At 41.2% G+C, this 19,118-nt stretch overlaps 2 protein-coding genes across 2 annotated transcripts; both read left to right on the forward strand.

Moving 5' to 3' along the window:
• The first annotated feature begins 223 nt into the window (after nt 1–223).
• Nucleotides 224–5,568, forward strand: LOC138836620 (olfactory receptor 2D3-like). Its single transcript, XM_070035391.1, has 3 exons — nt 224–1,146; nt 4,940–5,040; nt 5,111–5,568. The coding sequence occupies exons 1-3, from the start codon at nt 224–226 to the stop codon at nt 5,566–5,568; spliced, it is 1,482 nt and encodes a 493-aa protein (XP_069891492.1).
• Nucleotides 5,569–6,694: 1,126 nt separating this feature from the next.
• Nucleotides 6,695–14,880, forward strand: Znf215 (zinc finger protein 215). The gene is made up of 6 exons (XM_070035392.1): nt 6,695–6,774; nt 9,276–9,673; nt 10,231–10,316; nt 10,893–11,025; nt 11,317–11,412; nt 14,138–14,880. The coding sequence occupies exons 1-6, from the start codon at nt 6,695–6,697 to the stop codon at nt 14,878–14,880; spliced, it is 1,536 nt and encodes a 511-aa protein (XP_069891493.1).
• The last annotated feature ends 4,238 nt before the right edge of the window (nt 14,881–19,118 follow it).

Below are 19,118 nucleotides of genomic sequence, written 5' to 3' on the forward strand. Positions count from 1 at the left end.
TATTTGAAAATGCAAAAGCAGAGGGGTTACAGTTATATAAGTCAGGCAGAGTACATTTCCATTTGGACAATGTCAGCAATAGAAAAGAAATAGAATAGGTAAAATAGTATCAAATTAGATGTTGGTTTTAGTATTAGTTCCTTCTATAGTCGATGCTATCATAAATCAAACCAATCCTGTTCTTTTTGTTTGTGACAATAAGGTAAATAAAGCATAAGTCTCAATGGAAAAAGAAAACCAAACCTCTGTAGATGAGTTTATCTTCCTGGGTCTTTCAGAGGGCGTACAGACCCAGATCCTGCTGTTCATTTTTTTCCTCATCGTTTATCTGCTGACCATCCTTGGAAACCTGCTCATCATCATTCTCATCTTTGTGGACTCTCAGCTGCACACCCCCATGTACTTTTTCCTTAGAAACCTCTCCTTTGCAGATCTCTGTTTCTCTACTAGCATTGTCCCTCAAATGTTGATTCACTTCCTGGTAAAGAAGAAAACCATTTCCTTTTGGGGTTGCATGACACAGATAATCGTCTTCCTTCTGGTTGGCTGTACGGAGTGTGCACTGCTGGCGGTGATGTCCTATGACCGCTATGTAGCTGTCTGCAAGCCCCTGCACTACTCCACCATCATGACACAACAGCTGTGTCTCCAGTTGGCCATAGGGTCCTGGGCCAGTGGGGCCCTGGTGTCTCTGGTAGATACCACCTTTACTTTCCATCTTCCTTATAGGGGAGACAACAAAATCAATCACTACTTCTGTGAGCCTCCTGTCCTCCTGAAGCTGGCCTCAGCAGACACTTACAACACAGAGATGGCCATCTTTGCCATGGGGGTGGTAATTCTGCTAGCTCCTGTTTCCCTCATCCTGGTCTCCTACTGGAACATCATCTCCACTGTGATCCACATGCAGTCTGGAGAGGGGAAGTTCAAGGCTTTTTCAACCTGTAGCTCCCATCTCATCGTTGTTGTCCTCTTCTATGGATCTGGAATATTTACTTACATGAGGCCTAACTCCAAGACCACAAAGGAGCGAGATAAGATGATATCTGTGTTCTACACAGTGGTGACTCCGATGCTGAACCCCATCATTTACAGTCTGAGGAACAAGGATGTGAAGGGGGCTCTGAGGAAACTTGCTAGAAGAAAGTCCTCTTAACTCAGTGATCTGAGTCTGACTTTTAAAGCTATGATCATGAATACTTCTCCATTTATACCTTGGAAAAAAATCCTGACTAAAATTACCAAGATATATGAGGCAATTTTTATTTTGTTGGTTGTGGGGCCTGAACTCTGGGCCTGGGCACTGCCCCTCAGCTCTTCAGCTCGAGGCTACTGCTCTACCACTTGAGCCAAAGCACCACTTCCAGGGAGAGATAGATAGATAGATACATAGATAGATAGATAGATAGATAGATAGATAGATAGATAGATAGATAGATAGATAGATAGATAGATAGATAGATAGATAGATAGATAGATTGGTTGATTGGTTGATTGATTGATTGATTGATTGATTGATTGATTGATTGATTGATAGATGATGAGAAGCAAGGGAGGAAGAAGAAGAATGGACGGGTAGATGACAACATTTAGCTAAACAGTACTTAAGCCATTTGATCAAAGTTAAGCCAGTGATAATGAGTCACATTGATAGCTGGTACCTGAGATGTGATTCAATGCAAATGGCACTCAGTCCAATCTTGAGAAAAACATCAAACACATCCCAACAGGGAAAGATGCTACAAAATACTTGACCACAGCTCATCAAAACTATTAAGGTTATGTGCTTCCCCCGTGGTATAACTATTGTTTTCACTGTAGTTGATGTCGGTGCCCTGAATCAACATTTTTCTAATTTGAGGAGGAGAAGGGAAATAATACAATGCTGAAAAAGGGATACAGGTTTACCCATTGTAACTACGAGATGTACAAGACACTATATTGAAAAAGAACTTTACTACTTGGTTGGGAGGAGGAGTTGGGGAGGTAAGGGATGGTAGGGGATAAACAAAGAAGGAGGTAACAACACTCGATAGGAAATGTACAGATTACCTTATATAACTGTAACCCCTCTGCACACTTTTTACCATAAAAAAAAAACATTTAAAAAACCAATTAAGGTTATCAAAAACCAAGGAAAGACTTGTGAAACTGTCACAGCCTAGAGGAGCCTAAAGACATATGACAACTAAACATAACACAGTATCCTGGGTAGGATCCTAGCACAAGTAAAAGACAAAAGTCAAAAAAACCCAAACAAACAATAAAACATACTAAAATAATCCAAATAAGGTATTATGAGCCATAAGTAATAAGATTACCTGTTAATTATAGCAAATATAGCATTATAATACAAGATATCAACAATAGGGAAATTGATTCTGGGAAACTCTCTTTACTATCTTCCTCAAATTTTTATATCTAAAAGTACTCTAGAAATACTCTAGCTTTAATGAAAAAATGCCATCTATTAGTCTTGCTTGTTTTCATGTTACTAGCTCTGAAGTCTAGATTGTGTATACCTAAATTCAAATGGCTGAGAAAAAGTTATTTGTTGTCTCTCAGTTGCAAAAGAGATCAAAAGAGAGAGAGAGAAGAAAATATTGGGTATTCACCCTTTAAGAATGTGCACAATGATGTGATAATGATTAAATGAGATGAAATCTCTAATTTGTTTATGATAGTATGAACACAAGTTGTCAAAAAAAATCCAATTTCTACCTTGTTTATCCTTAATCAACTCCAGGTCAAGATTTAATGTTGCCGATGGAGTTTCCCCCTACTTACTTATTTGAGTTCTTTCTTTTTTCCTTTTACAGCTGTATACATTCACATATCAATCATTGATCATGTTGTAATGATTATTGAGTATTCCTTCCTTTATAGCACACTTTTCTTCATTTTTGTACCCAAAGATTCTAGACTCTATCTCAGGCTGATTTTCCTTTTTCCTTTGTAGGAAAGTTTTTCTGTTCCTTTGTTAATGGTGTTCAGGTCCGAGTTTCTAGGACCAATTTTTCCTTAGTTCCTCCCCTTCTCTCCATTTCCCCTTCCCTCCCCTTCCCCGCCTCCCACATTCTCATTTACACCCAGCTGACACAGATTTCACACGTGTAGCCTGTCATCTCTAAGCTCCAGGAGACTATATAATTCAAGTGCTTGATTAACAAGGTTTCTTGGATGTCACCAAATATCTTAGGTCCACCAAGCTAAAACGGAACTCCCATGGGCTAGAACCTCCAGGCAAAACGGACCAAGAATCAATAAATCAATAAAGACCACACAAAATACAAGATGTTATCTTGTCAAAATTATGTCACTGATGTTTAGTTCCAGGTAAATGGAGGAGACAAAAAATAGGTTTTGGTTAATATCCGCAAATGAGGTGAGAATTCAAGAGATGCTGGACTCAGCTTTTCTCCAACCCACTAAGAGAGCAGCAGCAGCAGGGACAAATGTGATTGCATGAATTGCAGAGCTTCTGCATGGCAAAGGACATAGCTAGCCACATCAATAGTAAGCCCATGGATTGAGAGAAGATCTTCACTAGCCATACAATGGACAAGGGTCTCATATCTAAAATATACTTGGAACTCAAAAAATTAAACCCCCCAACAACAAACCTTCAAAGAAACAACTGCCCAATAAACAAGTGAGCTAAAGACTTAAAGAGAAATTTCTCTGAAGAGGAAAGAAGGATGGTCAATAGACACATGAAGAAATGCTCAACCTCCCTAGCCATAAAAGAAATGCAAATCCAAACAACAATGAGATACCACCTCACCCTAGTTAGAATGGCTATAATCAAGAACTCTAATAACAACAGATGCTGGAGGGGATGTGAACAGAAGGGAACCCTACTGCATTGTTGGTGGGAGTGTAAACTTGTTCAACCACTTTGGAAAGCAGTATGGAGGTTCCTCAAAAGACTCCACATAGAGCTCCCCTATGGCCCAGGAATCCCACTTTGGGGGATTTACCCAAATGATCACAAACAAGACCATACTAAAGCTACCAGCACAACCATGTTTATTGCAGTATTATTTACCATAGCTAAGATATGGAACCAACCCAGATGCCCCTCAGTAGATGAATGGATAAAGAAAATGAGGTATATATACACAATGGAATTCTATGCCTCCATCAGAAAGAATGACATTGCCCCATTTGTTAGGAAATGGAAAGACTTGGAAAAAAATTTTATTAAGTGACGTAAGCCAGGCCCAAAGAAACATGGGTCTCATGGTTTCCCGTATTTGCAATAACTAGTATATGTCTGAGTCAAGCAGAAACTGTCAGATAAGTTGATGTTAGGCGAAATGAACCCCAAGATAAGGACTCAAATGGTTTTTCTTTCTTGCAATTATTCCTAACATATTTATAAGATGATTTCTTTTTTGCTTTTTATGTCCCTGCCCCATGGTATAACCCCTGCTTTCACTGTATTTGATGTTGGTATAATTTGTAGAGGGGAAGGGATAAAACAAATTGCTTAAATAAGGATACAGGTGGACCCATTGTAACAATAAGATGTACAAGTCGTTATGTCGAAAAACGAAGTTTACAACTTTGGCGCATGGGCGGGGGGAGATGGGAAGGGATGGGAAGGGGAAATAAAGGAGGAGGCTACAATGCTTGATAAGAAATGTGCTCATTTCCTTGCTCATGTAATTGTAACCCCTCTTTATGGTATTTTCACAATAAAAAAAACTTACTACTAATAATAATTTTTAAAAAAGAAAACATGAACCTAAAAAGAAAAACAAACTCAAAGCCTCCTGGGTCTTTATTGAGCAGAGGGGCAGGGCGTGGTGTGGTCGTGGCCAGAACTCTAGAAGGGGCGGGGCTTAAAGGGTGATGCCTGAAAGGCTGGACGGTGTTGGTCTCAGGTCCCAGCCAGGCAGCGGGGGATTTCTGGGGGGGTCCTTTGATCTTGGAGCTTCTGCTCCCGGGTGCGCATTGGATGCTTGCGAGCTGCCTTGTGGCTGAGAGCTGAGCGAGCCCGGCCAAGCAGAGCGCTGGCGTCGTTGTCAGGGCCAGGTATGTGTACCGGCTTAGGTGGGCGACTTCCGCTGCTCCTCTCCACCGTGCCCGGGGGGCGTGTCTGCAGGGTCCTTGGATAGGAGCGAGGCTGGTCGGCCGGTCTCCAGCGGGTCGCGGCCGCCGGGTGAGCGGAATTGGGAGTGGCGCCTGGGGTCGTCCACGCGGGGCGGGCGGTGGTGCTCCGCAGCTTGGGGCGAATCCCGGCCTCCAGCTGCGCGCGCGCGAGCGGCGAGCGGAGGGTCCCGGGGCAGGTGCGCGCGGGGAGCGAGCGGAGGGTCCCGGGGCAGGTGCGCGCGGGGAGCGATCTGGGCGCTCACCCCGGCGAGCCAGAGAAGCGAAGCCCGGGAAACGGGGCCGGGAGGCGGCCGGGGCCCCGCGCCGCTGGGCTCCGAGCGCCTGGGGATTCGCCCCACTGCGATTCGCCCTGAATCTCGGGCCATCTCCCGAGGAGTGGCCCGGCCACGGAGTCCTCGGTGGGCTGGTTTGGGAAGGGCTGGTCTGGATGCCTTGGAGCACCTGGGGTGAGCGGCTCTGCTGGGGAAGGAAATGAGCCTTCTTTCACTGTATTCTATCTTGCTTTGCGTTCCAAACCATTCCTCACCAACCCAGTTAAAACGTTAACACCTCCAGGGGGCGGGGGGGCTTACTCATTTCAGATTCCAAACTTTCTGTTCTTTACCTGAGCCAGATTTCTCTCAAGGCTCTTAACTCAAGCCATTCCCTTTCCTGTCACCCACCCAGCGGATTGAAAACCCGCTCTGTTTACAAAGTGCTACCGGCTGGGCATATTTAATAGGTATTCGAGGTCCTCAACTATCTCACCTGGATATCTACCTCTGATCCTCCAAAGTCCTGACACCTGCCATGCCCTGCTCCCGCCCTGCACTGGCGTGGCGCATTGGCTTAACTCAAGTCTCACCAGAGGTTTATTCAGTTTATTTTAGAGCTTAAACTTTACATAGGCTTTGCCTATGGTACCATTCATTACTTCCAGACTAAAGCTACTCAGTCAGGCCTCGAACTCCTCCAGTGCTCAGAAACCTTCAATGGAAGCAGAGCAACCTTATCTTCCTAGCTCTGTAATCATTCATTCATTCATCCATCCATTCATCTATAGCTGCAGTTTTTCACTTCCTGGGTAAATGTTTAATTCATCTCATTCTTGAGGTGCAGTGTGTTGCTTTTCATTTATGCTTTGTTACTGTTAGTATATAGTAGCAAAAACTGAAATTTCAAAGTAGTTAAATCACATTTTTGATGTTTGGTGTTAAGTACCTTGCTCCCTGGTTCATTGCTTTTCTGGGAAAGATGCCTATTCAAGACTTCTCCCTCTAGTAGTATTTTAAATTGAAGATATGTTTTTCTTGTCCATTGCTGTTCTTTTTCTATAGCATTGTGCTTGTTTGGTTTGAGTTGGGCCTGAATTTAAAGGGGGTTCTGATTTCTTTTTCTCCAGGTGGGACCAAAATCCCTCCAAGTGGACTTTCTCACGTGCTACTGAAACCCTGGCTGGGCTGTCATGTCTTTTTGTTTGATGGGAACTAGATAGTATATTTTCAGAGCAGGTATAGAAGGATCTGCTGAGAAGTTGTAAGTGACTTGAAGTAACATAATTGGGTAAATCAAAGGCAAAACTAGCAAGGATCAACTGATGGGGCCAGAACAGAGGGTCATGGATGTCAACAGGTGTGGAGGACTTACTTGGGAGCAAATGGAAATTATTCCTGTCTGGTGAGATTGAGAAATGGCCCTTCATGTATTACCTGTTGTTTTTTTCTTTTCACTGATCTGGGAACCCAGCCAACATCATGTCCCCTTTGATAGTCAAGTTTTTTCAGTCTCCTCTTGGCTGTGATAATTCGAGACATTCCTTGTCTCTGATGACCTTGACAATTTTGAAGGTATTATGCTACTGAAGGTCTTTTTTGAAGGTCTTTTGAAACTGGAGTATCCTTGTTTCTAGGCCTCCTCAGCCAATGACAGACATATGTGTGTTTATAGCCACCTATGGTCTGCAAATATTTGTGTATGTAACTATCTTCACCTAAATTAAGACAAACTCAGTTTCATAATTATAGCTCCCAATTCTATTTCATTATTACATGGGTCATTCTACTTTTTCCCTTGGATATCTGTTATCAAGCATTGAGAAATCTATAGTCCCTCTTCTGTGTGTTAAATCCCTGCACATAGGGTATTAGAATTGTTAACTTGTACCCCTGTGGGAAATCACTTTATCAACTAGAATGGAATTCTCTTACATATTTTCTTCACCTTTAAGCTTACAGATTCCTCTCATTTTCAGACTTTAAAGTATGTGTGCATATGTGTGTATGTGTGTATATACATGTATACATACATATATACATATATATGTACATATATACATATATATATATACACATGCATACATATTATCTAGCCAGGCACCAGTGGCTCACATCTGTAATCTTAGCTACTCAGGAGGAAGCTAGCCTAGGCAGGAAAGTCTGTAAGACTCTTATCTTCAATTAACACCAAAAATCTAGAAGCAGAGCTGTGGCCCAAGTAGTAGCTGCTAGTCTTGAGCAATATAGCTCAAGGACATTGCTTAGGCCCTGTGTTCAAGCCCCAGGACTGGCACACACAAAAGATAAAATAATATGAATGATCTCAAATATTTTCTTGCCTTGACTCTTAAGAATTGTGCAAGAAGTGACACTTATCAAGATAGATTGGACAGGTTTATTGACATACCAAATTGAATCCCATTGGTACAATTATAACAGTTAATGAAGTAAATAATAAAGTTTTTAATGATCAATTATAGAGTTTTAATAATCTCTTTAATAACAAATTATAGGGGTTTTCCTTTAAAGGTATATTTTCATGTGCCTTTAAGTATCCTTTCTCTACTCTGTCCACTAATTCTTACTTAATGTTGTATTTTGGAGTCACACAAACTTTTGTCCAATATGTAAAATCCACTAACATTCAAACACATACATGTGTATGATAATCTATGTAGTGTTTACTATATGCCAGAAAGTAAGATGAGAGATCTTTTAATCCTTGTAACTCCATCAGATAAATATTATAACCATTTTACAGTTGAGAAAATTTTGATGTAGTTAAAACAGTTTGCTCAAGTTTATGACTTTAACGTATGTTCACTACTGCTTGTAGTAAGAAGAGCTTCTTGGCCTCAGAGTATCTGACATCGGCTGGATAATTCTTTGGGCAGGCAGTCTCCTTCTTAATGGAGGATATTTAACCTCATCCTTAGCTTCAACTCAATAAGAACTTCTAGCTGTGACAATCAAAGCTACATTCAGACACTGCCAAGTTGTCCCAGTAGCAAAATTACCTATTGTTGAGAACCACTGACTTAGAGATTTATAGTAAAAATGACCTCTGAGGTGGGCTCTGTGGCTCAATACTGTAAAGGAGACAAGTATGTATGGTTCAAAGGCAGCCTGGGCAGGAAAGCCTATGAGATTCCTATCTCCAGTTAACCACCAAAAAGCCAGTAGTGGAGGTATGGCTCAAGGGGTAAGTCTTGAAGACAAAAGCTCAGGGACAGTGTCCAGGCTCTAAGTTCAAACCCCAGGACTAGCAGGCATGCATGGACACACACATACACAAAAACAGAACTCACAGGCTCACAACTATAATCTTAGCTAATGTAGGAGAGTGAGATCTGCAGAATCCTGGTTCAAAGCCAGCCTAGCAGAAAAGTCCATGATACTCATGACCCATCTCCAAAATAATCAGCAAAAAGCCAGGCTGGAGACATGGGTCTAGTGGTAGAGCACCAGCCAAGCAAGCAGTCTGGGCAAATGTGAGGTTTGGAGTTCAAGCTCTAATACCACCAAATTTTTTTTAAAGTGTCTAGGGAGATAGCCAGGAGAAAGAGAAAGCATATTTTCTTATTCTAAAAAATAAAAAATGAATTCATGTATTTTCTTATATAATTTTGAGGAATATTATTTATTTTTGTTGGTTATTTATACTGTTTCAAGATATTTGTTGTCTATGAATCATATTTGTATCTTGTTTCAGTCTCTCAAGAAGCTGGAAACTGGCTCTGTGTGTGAAGTTCCTGGGATTCTTCTCCTTACTGTGATAGAACTTCATATAAATCATACAACACATTATGAACAGGTGTTAACACAAGACTGAGAAATACTGTAATCCTCTAGGAGGACAGATTTGAACTACAGCGGACCTTCCATTTAGGACCTTTCATTTAGGAGGTTGCAGCTGCAGAATCAGTTGATGGCCATCTCAAACCCTCAAGACATGGCTCCATCTGAAGAAAGTAAGGTCCTGAGAGCAGATTTGTCCTGGGGACATATGACTGTCATGGACACCAATGTTTTGGAGGCATCTCGTCAGAAGTTCAGACATTTCCAGTATCCGAAAGTGTCTGGGCCGCATGAAGCCCTGAACCGCCTCTGGAAGCTCTGTCTTCAGTGGCTGAGACCAGAGATTCATACCAAGGAGCAGATCCTCAAACTGTTGGTGCTGGAGCAATTCCTGGCAGTCCTCCCTGAAGAAGTCAGGACCTGGGTGAATTTACTGCATCCAAAGAACAGCCAAGAAATGATAGCCTTCATCGGATATGTGATTGAAATGCTCCAAGACGAAGGTTAGAGATAGAGTAGTTGACCTCTTCTCATAAGAAGAGAACTTACCATTTTCTCAAAATAGAATCAAGCTCCAGGTCATGAAAGACATTCTGTTTCTCTGTTAGGAAGCCTGGATTGCATTCTGTAGGTGGGATAGAGGTGAGAATTTGATCTCACACATTGAGCTTGGAGTAACACAGTTTGATTTGCCTTCTGGATATATTATATTGGTGCCAATCTTGGGGCTTGAACTCAGGGCCTGGGTCACTGTCCCTGAGCATTTTGTACTCCAGACTAGCACTCTTACCATTGAACCACAGCTTCACTTCTGGCTTTTTTTTCCCTCATGATTAATTAGAGCTAAGAGTCTCTCAGACTTTCCTGCATGGGCTGGCTTTGAACTGTGAACCTCAGATCTCAGCCTCTTGGCTATCTAGGATTATAGGTGTGAGTCATGGGTGCTCTACTGCAAATTTCTATAGATATTTCCTGTGAGTAACATCTTAAAACTATTACTAGAAGCAGTAGAAGTTGCTGCAGGAAAAAACTTTCTAATATTTTTCTTCATCTTTCTCAGGTACACCTTACCAGGACTCTGTCCTTCTGGACAGCGACTCCAAGGAGAAGCATGTAAAAGCTGACTCATCAGCAGGCACGCCCCAGGTAAGTTAACGTTCTTTGCTTGAGTGGAAATATATATGTTCTTTTATAGCATCACCTCCTTTTACTTTCTTTTGTCTTTTAACTTTACTCAAACATTTCCATCCATGGGCATGAGGCTCTTAGTCTTCCACAAGACCCTGGGAAACCTGCATGACAAAGAGGCAGCAAGGATTCCTTTCTCATCTGAAAATAATAATAATGCCCTATCTTTTTCAGTAAAGCCTACATTTTTTTTATTACTGATTTCCTTTGAATCTACCTTTGAATCAACACTTTCCTGTCCTGAACTCTTTTTAGGTATATATCCCTTGTACTATGAAGTAGTAATACTTCACTCAATTGTCTTTTTCTCTTCAAAGCCAAGTCAGCCTCAAGTAAGGAACTGTAGTTTTGTGGCTCTTACAGACAAACTATTTAAATGCCACCTGGATGGGCCCTTTAGACAGTGTGATATCCGTCACTTAGAACCCCAGTTTCGTCTGTATTCTGGTTCCCGTTCTATTCTTTCAGAATCCATTCCTCCTCTGTTAAGATTTTGGCTGTGGCCATTGAGTGAAAAGGAACTTGATGTTTTAGGAACCAATAACTCTGAGAGATGTGGTTGTGGAATTCAGCGAGGAAGAATGGGAACTCTTGGATCCTGCTGTAAAGAAGCTGTACAGGGATGAGATGCTGGAGAACTATAGGAACCTGAACTCGTTGCGTAAAGGTGCCCATCTGTCCACTAGCTGTCTATGCATCTATCATGACAAAGCTATAGGACTGCTGACATTGTCAGGTTTATCTTGGGGCAGGCTTTCTAATATCACTGGGTATGATAGCAAGATTCTCCTACTCTGTCTACTTGACAGGTTTTTCTAATAGCCAGAAATGCACAGGTCCAGGGTGCTTTTCTGGTTCTGGCCTTTGGCATCTGAGCCGACTGCTTTGGAATGGCTATAAAAAAAATGTGTGAAGGGTCATGTATATGGGTTGTCATTTTCATTTTCCCCCTCACCAGCTCGTGTACTTCAGGAAGCAGTTGAGACCCCCTCCTTGAAGAATACGAAAAAAAGATGGGTCAGAGATGGAGATAGCCTCAAAAGGATCATATTGGGTAAGCACAGACAGATACGAGGTATCTGTCAGAATTACTGTTGATTACCCACACAGGTAACGTACAGCTTGGCCTTTCAATGATCGGAACTTTGGTGGGCGGGGACCAGGAAGCATCATAGCCTTTCATTCACAGGTTATTTTTCTTCTGTGGCAAAATAGTGCCATGAGCTAGGACCACAGACACTTATGCTGTGTGGCCTGGGACAGCCTTTGTATCAGCTAGCTCTCCTTCACATCAAGGTGACACTTCCTACTTCCAGGTTACTGTGAGGATTAAATATGTGGATACATATAAAAAAAACCTTATAGCATTACCTGGTATGTGTTATGTTCGATCAACAAGCATTTGCCAGCCTCACATTGAACATTATTTTTTCTTTTAACAAAAATGGAGAAATCTACCCTTGGATGTGTGACATGTTTGTAATTCCAGCTACTCAGGAGGCTGACATGCAAATGATTAAGGTGTGAGGCCAACCTGGGTAGAAAAGTCTATGAAACAGCAGGGCTGGAGGTTGGCTGTCAAGGTAGAGTGCCAGTCAAGCAAGCACATGGAAGGCTGAGCCCAAACCCAAGTATTGCCAATAAAAATAAAGAAACCACTGGTGCCAGTGGCTCACACCTGTAATCCTAGCTACTCAAGAGGCTGAGATCTAAGAATCATGGTTCAAAAGAAACATGTTTTATATTAGCATGGCTTTTAATAATCTCCATTTTTCCTTTTTGGGTGTAGAAGTTCATAAGTTCTGCTTTAACTCCCTGCCTTCATTATAACCTCCTTATTTTCAGTAATACTTTTGGTTGAGAGTTATAAATAAGCAATAAATTCAGCTGGGCCCTAGTATCTCAAGCATGTAATACTAGTTCCTCAGGAGGCCGAGATCTGAAAATCATGGTTCAAAGCCAGTCCTAGCAAAAAAAGTCCATTAAACTCTTACCTCCAATTAACCCCCCAAATGCTGGAAGTAGCACTGTGGCTTAAGTGGTAGAGTGCTAGCCTTGAGCATAAAAGCTCAGGGACAATGCGCAGGCCCCAAGTTCAAACTCCAGAACCAGTACACACACACAGGAAGGGAGGGAGGGTGGAAAGGAGGGAAGAAAGGAAGGAAGAAAAAGAAAGAGAAAGAAAGGATGAGAGAAAATAAAAAGGGAGGGAGGGAGGGAAGAATGGATAGAGGGACAGACAGATGGATTGACAGATGGATGGACAGATGGATGGAGAGGGAGAGAGGAAGGAAGGAAAGAAAGAGGGGAAGAAAGGAAGGGAAGGGAACTTCTGATTTAGAATGAGAAGATTCTGATTTCTAGCTTGGGAATTGTACAGACAAATTGCAATTTCTACCAGAAACTAAACCAGGTTGAATTGCAGATACCATTATTTTGTGTATTGCCTAACATAGATAAGAGAGAATAAAGACAATGATTATTCAGTGGCCTGCATTATAAAAATTAAAAGTACAGTGACTCCTTGAATTAAAACATAAGCATTGAAGGAAGTTCTTTCAAGTGTGAAGATGCAAACCTCAGTCTCTTTTATGAAGTTTTACTTCTGTAGACTTTATGAATAGGATTGCTTTTCTAACTTTCTCAGCATATTTATTCTTGGTATATAGACAAGCTACTCATTTTACTCAATTTTGTATTCTGCTACTTTATTAGTTTTAGTAGCCTTTTGATGGAGTCTTTCAGTTTTTCTGTATTGATAATAATATAACTTGCAAACAAAGGTAGTTTGACTTCCTGTCTTTCCTAATTGCTCTGGCTTAAACTTCTAGTCCTGTATTGAATTGAATGGTGTGAGTGACACCCTTGTCTTGATCTTAGAGGAAATGTTTTCAGCTTTTGCTCATTAGGCAGGATGTTAGTTTTAAGATTACCATGTGTAGCTATTATTATATTGAAATATGATCTTTCTATACCTATTTTGTCCTAGACTTTTGTCATGAAGGGATGTTGAACTATATTAGATTATTTCTCTTTGAGATGGTCATATACATTTTTATCCTTGCATCTATGGATGTGATATATATCACAGTTAATGAGTTCCATTCTAGTTGATAAGTATCTCTGAGATGAAATGAGTTTGATCGTGGGTGAATGATCTTTTTGATGTGTTGTTGAATTTGGTTTGCTAGTAATCTGTTGAGAATTGTGTCTGTATTTATCATAAATATTAAACTATGGTTCTTTTTCTTTGTGTCTGTCTGTCTCTTGGGGGGGGGGGGCGCGAGGCAATATGTCATTGTGAGTAATGCTACCTACATAGAATGGCTTTAGAAGGATTCTCTTCCTTCCAAAGCTGTGTAATAGTTTGAAAGAATTTCATTTATAAAGTGAAGCAATGAAGCAGTGACTTCATTCAGCCATGGGCTTTTCATTTTGGAGAGACATACTTTCTTGATTCCATCTCAGTATTTGTTGTATTCAACAACTCTTTGATATCTTAATGGTTCAACTTTGATAGGTCATATGTGTCCACAAGTTTTTCCATATCCTGTAGATCTTCCCGTGTGGTAGCATACACAGGTTGCTTTGGTTCTTTGTAGAAGAGGAAGTGAGTGCTGACACCTCTTGTTCAGACCTCTTGCTCTAATCTCACCTCACACTTTCATTCTGTATTTAGTAGTCATGGCATGCAAGTGCCCACCCTTCTGTGGTTTATCCTCCCTTTCGTTAAGCAGTTTCCTTTCTTTCAGTTACTCTACTTTTGTATTTCTTTTTAGACAGTGGGACAGTTTCAGAATACCAGGATTCGGTGCCACAGCAGATAGTTTCTGCAGAGGAATCATCCCCTGAAGCAGGGCTTACTAAAAGCACACATTCTTCCCTTCCTGAACGTAATCAAGATGAGCTGTGCTTGCAGCCAGTGAATGTCATTTGTGATGTACAGCAGGGACTTCCTATTGGAAAGAGGTCCCCAGAGGAGCAGCAGTTTCAAAGCACGTATAATTTAGACTCTGTGAGTAAGCGACATCCAAATGATAAAGAATGTGGACAGGCCTTAAGCCTGAGTACAGGTCATATCCAGCCCCCAAAACATCAAATCACCATCAGTCCCTATGTATGTGATCAGTGTGGGACAGCCTTCAGCCGGAGTTCATCTCTCATCCGGCATCAGATCATCCACACGGGAGAGAAGCCCTATAGATGCAGTGAGTGTGGACGATCCTTCAACCGGTACACAAACCTGAAGAAACATCAAGAGATTCATACCAAGGCCAAGGCTAGGGAAGGTGACAAAGGGGAAGAAGCCTCTTCTAAGGGTGAAGACAGCAGTACAAGTCGAAAGAAAGCCTATGAATGTGTTTCCTGTGGCAAATCCTTCACCCGCAGCTCCTGCCTCCTGAGACATCAGCTGATCCATACAGGAGAGAAACCATTTGCATGTAAGGTCTGTAAGAAAGCCTTCAGCCGACGTTCATACCTTCTTAAACATCAAAAAGGTCATGTGCAAGACAAATCCTGAAAAGGAAGAAATAACTGGATGAGGGCAGGCAGAGTGCAGACTCATTCAGCATACATGAATTTATGTGAGAGGGAATCTTGAGTATACAATGATTGTGAAAAAGCATTTGTTAATTCTTAAATAATGGCACAGTATTGGAGGGAAATCTATTTGTTGATGGGTTCCAGAAACTACTGGGTTTGAGGTTAAACATAATTCACCATGCAATTCTTTGCTTCTCATTATTCTGATTTTTTAACCTTTCTTGAGTATGTAATTGGGTCTGTGGTATACTTCTATTTGCCTGATTTATTGGTTAAGGGAAAGTCATGCCGTATTCATAAGGTGGATAATTAAAACTGTCAGCCCTTTAAAGAGGTTCACGGAAAATAATCAGGAGCATATGAGACTTCAGTACACTTGCTTAGGATTAATGTCTGTGGATGCATAGCAGGCAGACTGTGGTGGAAATGATCCCTATGAATGTGTTTCCTGTGGCAACTCCTTCAACCACAGTTCCTCTCTCCTACGACATCAGATGATTCATGCTAGAGAGAAACAATTCGCATATAAGGACTGTAAGAAAACCTTTAACTGACATGCAAACCTTATTGTTTCCACAGCTGACAAGTCCTTGGCTTATCAGTCTCCTTAGTGACTAGAATTGGAGTTTCCAAGGAGCCTGGGGAACTAAGTCCAGTCACCTGGGGGCTATAATTCCCACTTTTCGCAGAGAGGTGCAAGTGACTCCAGTCTTTTGTAGGATGCATCACACAGTACAGTTCTGTAGCCCTGGGCTTTCTTTCTGTGCTTAACATATTGTGTTGGCAGACAAATGCACTGAGTGTATTCCCTGGACCCTGCTTGGTGTCCAGAGTTACATGACACATAAGAATGGGAATCATCAGTAGACAACTATGTTGAAAATGAACTGTACAACTTGTGGATGGGGAAGGGAAAGCAAAACTGGAGGAGAACAAAAGAGGGAGTGACATTGTCCAAAAAGAAAGGTACTCATTACCTGACTTGTATAACTATAACCCCTCTGTTCGTCACCTTTACAATAATTAAGAAAACTAACGACTCACAACTGGTCCAGGGTCTCAGTGGGTTCTGATGGAATATACTTGATTTCCCTGAATCATTAACCTGAAGTTCCCCTAACTCTAGGATTTTTAACATTTGCTGGGACTTTGACCCTTTTAAGAATCTGAAGGAAAAGGCAAACCGTCTCTTAACTCCTGTTCCTGCTCTTTTTACACACTCACACATGTACATACATGGAGAGAGAGGCCTACAGAATTGCAGTTGCTTTTGCATCGGTTGTTGGCATCTTGGATGCTGCCTTCCCCCAGACTTCCTGGTGCCCTCCAGGATGAGCAGCTAGTTGTTATCCAATACTTATTTACCAGTTTCTACTGTTACAGAATTTTAGCTGGGCATGTAATAATGTAACCTTAGATTATTTCTCTTAGTACTAAGTTGGCTAACGGGACTCTGGGGGAACAGCTAGGCTCTGTTCTGTTTTCTTTGACTTCCCTTTCCCAGCTTTGCAGTGAAGTAATGAAAACTGTATTAACTATATATGACCACAAGAGGGAGCCAGTGTTAAAGGTTTTTTTTTTTTGTTTTTTTTTTTTTTGTTTTAATCTCAAGCAAACTGGACTGCTAATGAGAGAAATTTGTATCATATACAAGCTACTTTTTTATTTTTATTTTTTGGTACCACAGATTCCTACCTGTTTGTATAAACGTCCCTCACTAGTATATTTTGGTCACTCTGTTAGGTTATTCAGCTAATCTCAGCCTTGAAATTTTACAAATTATACTCAGATGACCCTTCTGAAATACAAGTTTTGGGTTATTACCTGCAAAAGTTCAAAGTTCATGTCAAGCCTAAACTCTGAAATGAGATTTTTGTTTTCTTACATATTTTAAATACTTAACTAGTGTTAATAGTTAAGGAATTGGTCGTCTTATACAGTATGATCTATTCAGCTTAAAAACATTTTATTTAGCTATAATCCTGCCTACATTGGAGACTGAGATCAGGAGAATCAAGTTTCAAAGCTAGTCCAAGAAAAAAAAAAGTTTTCAAGGCCCTCATCCCAACCAACAAAGACTGTGGTAGGGAGAATTTTGGTGGTATATGATTGCTTTGAATGAGTATCTTACAAACAAATAAAATGAATACCAGGAAGTTGGTACATGAGGTGTGTAGGACTGAGGTCAAGGGAAGAGGGAAGTAGGGAATGAAGAGAGGAAGGCAGGGAGAACGCAGTCATAACATTCAAATATATATATGTGAAAATGAAACAAGGGAAATTGAGGGGCTGGTTGAGTTTGGGGGTGAAGGGGGGTGGCTGATGAAAGGCGAGCTGTAGTAACCAAAACAGCCTAGTATTGCCACGTCAGGCCACTGGGCTATAAGAGAATCAACAGAAATAAGACATACCACATCCACAGTCAAAGCGTCCATGTTATGACTGGACCAAGTCAGCCCCTTCCATAAATGATGTTAAAAAACTGCCAATTCACATGCTGGAGATTCAGACTCCACTTCTCCCATTCTTCACAAAAATCAACTCAAAGTGGATCAAAGACTAAATGAAAGACTACAAGTCTGAAATCATTAAAAAGAAAAATGGACAAACACTGTAAGACATGGCCACAGGCTGTAGCTTACTGGATAAGACCCCCCCCCCCTCCAAACAAGAAATCAATGCAGAAGTTGCAAATGGGATCACAACAGATTAAAAAGCTTCAGCACAGCAAAGGTGACATGGTAAGGAGACAACCTATAGAATGGAAGGAATACATGCTAAATAATCTTGCTCATTTTAATCACTAGCATGCCCCTGACATCCTAGCTATGTGGGAACCTGCTGGTACAAGGTTGCACCAGACCCCATCTGAAAAGATAAAGCAAAAAAAACGGGCTCTGATATAGCTCAAGTGGTAGAGTGACTGCTTATGTTTCATAGATGATACTAAAACTAAAGTAGTGGCATACTGCCCCAAAGAGACACATCCAGGGCTGGATGCTAGTGGCTCACATCTGTAATTGTAGCTGCTCAAGAGGCTGAGATCTGAGGATCACAAATTCAATCCAGACAGGGCAAGAAAGAAAGCCCAGGACTCTTTTATCTGCAATTAATCATACACACACAAAGCTGGAAGTGGAACTGTGGCTCAAGTAATAGAGTACTAGCTTTGAGTGGAAAAAAAAAAAACCAACTCAGGGACAGCCCAGGCCCTGAATTCAAGCCCCAGGACTGGCACAAAAAGAGAATTCTAAGAATAAAATTGAAGAATAGACTAACCTATCACTGAAAATGTGAGCAAAGATAAAGTAGATGTTTCTGTATGAATGTTATACAAGGTTTAAGAAAAAGGAGAGGAAAATGTATAGTGTATAGAAAGAATGATGTTGCATCATTTGCAAAGAAACTGGGGGGAAAAGTCATATAAAGTCAGGTCCAGGAGATTTTCTCTCATATGTGGAAGCTAGAATTCATTTATAAGTATATAAGTAAACACTTTAGGGTGGTATGCAAGTGTACACAGATGTATTAACCAAAATATGGTAAATTCAGGGGAGAACTCATGGTTTTCTTCCTTAGAAAAGCAAATTCACAGTCCAATAAAATAAACACCAGGAAGGCAAAGGATGGGGTCCCAGGGAGGAAGGGAGAGGAGGGAGAGGAAGGCAGAGGGAATGCCTTCATAAAATTCAACACATTCTACAAATTAAGAATTAATTACAATTAAGAAAATTGAGGGGGGGCTGGGAAGGTGGCTCAGTGGTAGAGTGCTTGCCTTGCATGCATGAGGCCCTGATTCCTCAGCACCACATAAGCAGAAAAGAAAAAAGCTGGAAGTGTCGTTGTGGCTCAAGTGGTAGAGTGCTAGCCTTGAGCTGAAGAGCTGAGGGACAGCGCCCAGACCCAGAGTTCAGGCCCCACGATCGGTCCCCCCCAAAAAGAAAATCGAGAGGGTAGGGGTGGAGTTGGAGGGATGGGGAGGATGTAGATATATATTTTTTTTTAAGTATTAAGAGTGTATAAGCAGGGTCACATCATGAGAAATAGTCACAGATTAAGTGTGTCTACTACAAACTAGAGCTGACTAAACTTTAGTCATACATATTTCAAGATTTTGCATCACTAATATTTTATGATGAAAAGTTCACACATTTGCCAGAGTAAAGAGAACTGTAAAGTGAGGTCTCATGCAACCATTACGAAACTTTTTGTCAT

This window comes from Dipodomys merriami, unplaced genomic scaffold (assembly GCF_024711535.1).
Source record: "Dipodomys merriami isolate MVZ:Mamm:240054 unplaced genomic scaffold, mDipMer1.0.p SCAF_25, whole genome shotgun sequence".
Lineage (NCBI taxonomy): Eukaryota > Metazoa > Chordata > Mammalia > Rodentia > Heteromyidae > Dipodomys > Dipodomys merriami.

Bases quoted from the DNA above. Each gene is read 5' to 3' on its own strand.
- LOC138836620 (XM_070035391.1), top strand. From the start codon at position 224: ATGGAAAAAGAAAACCAAACCTCTGTAGATGAGTTTATCTTCCTGGGT. The intron at 1,147-4,939 runs GTCCTCTTAACT...TTGATCTTGGAG, and splicing joins AGGAAACTTGCTAGAAGAAA to CTTCTGCTCCCGGGTGCGCA. The intron at 5,041-5,110 runs GTATGTGTACCG...GCGTGTCTGCAG, and splicing joins GGCGTCGTTGTCAGGGCCAG to GGTCCTTGGATAGGAGCGAG.
- Znf215 (XM_070035392.1), top strand. From the start codon at position 6,695: ATGGGGCCAGAACAGAGGGTCATGGATGTCAACAGGTGTGGAGGACTT. The intron at 6,775-9,275 runs GTGAGATTGAGA...CCTTTCATTTAG, and splicing joins ATGGAAATTATTCCTGTCTG to GAGGTTGCAGCTGCAGAATC. The intron at 9,674-10,230 runs GTTAGAGATAGA...CATCTTTCTCAG, and splicing joins TGAAATGCTCCAAGACGAAG to GTACACCTTACCAGGACTCT.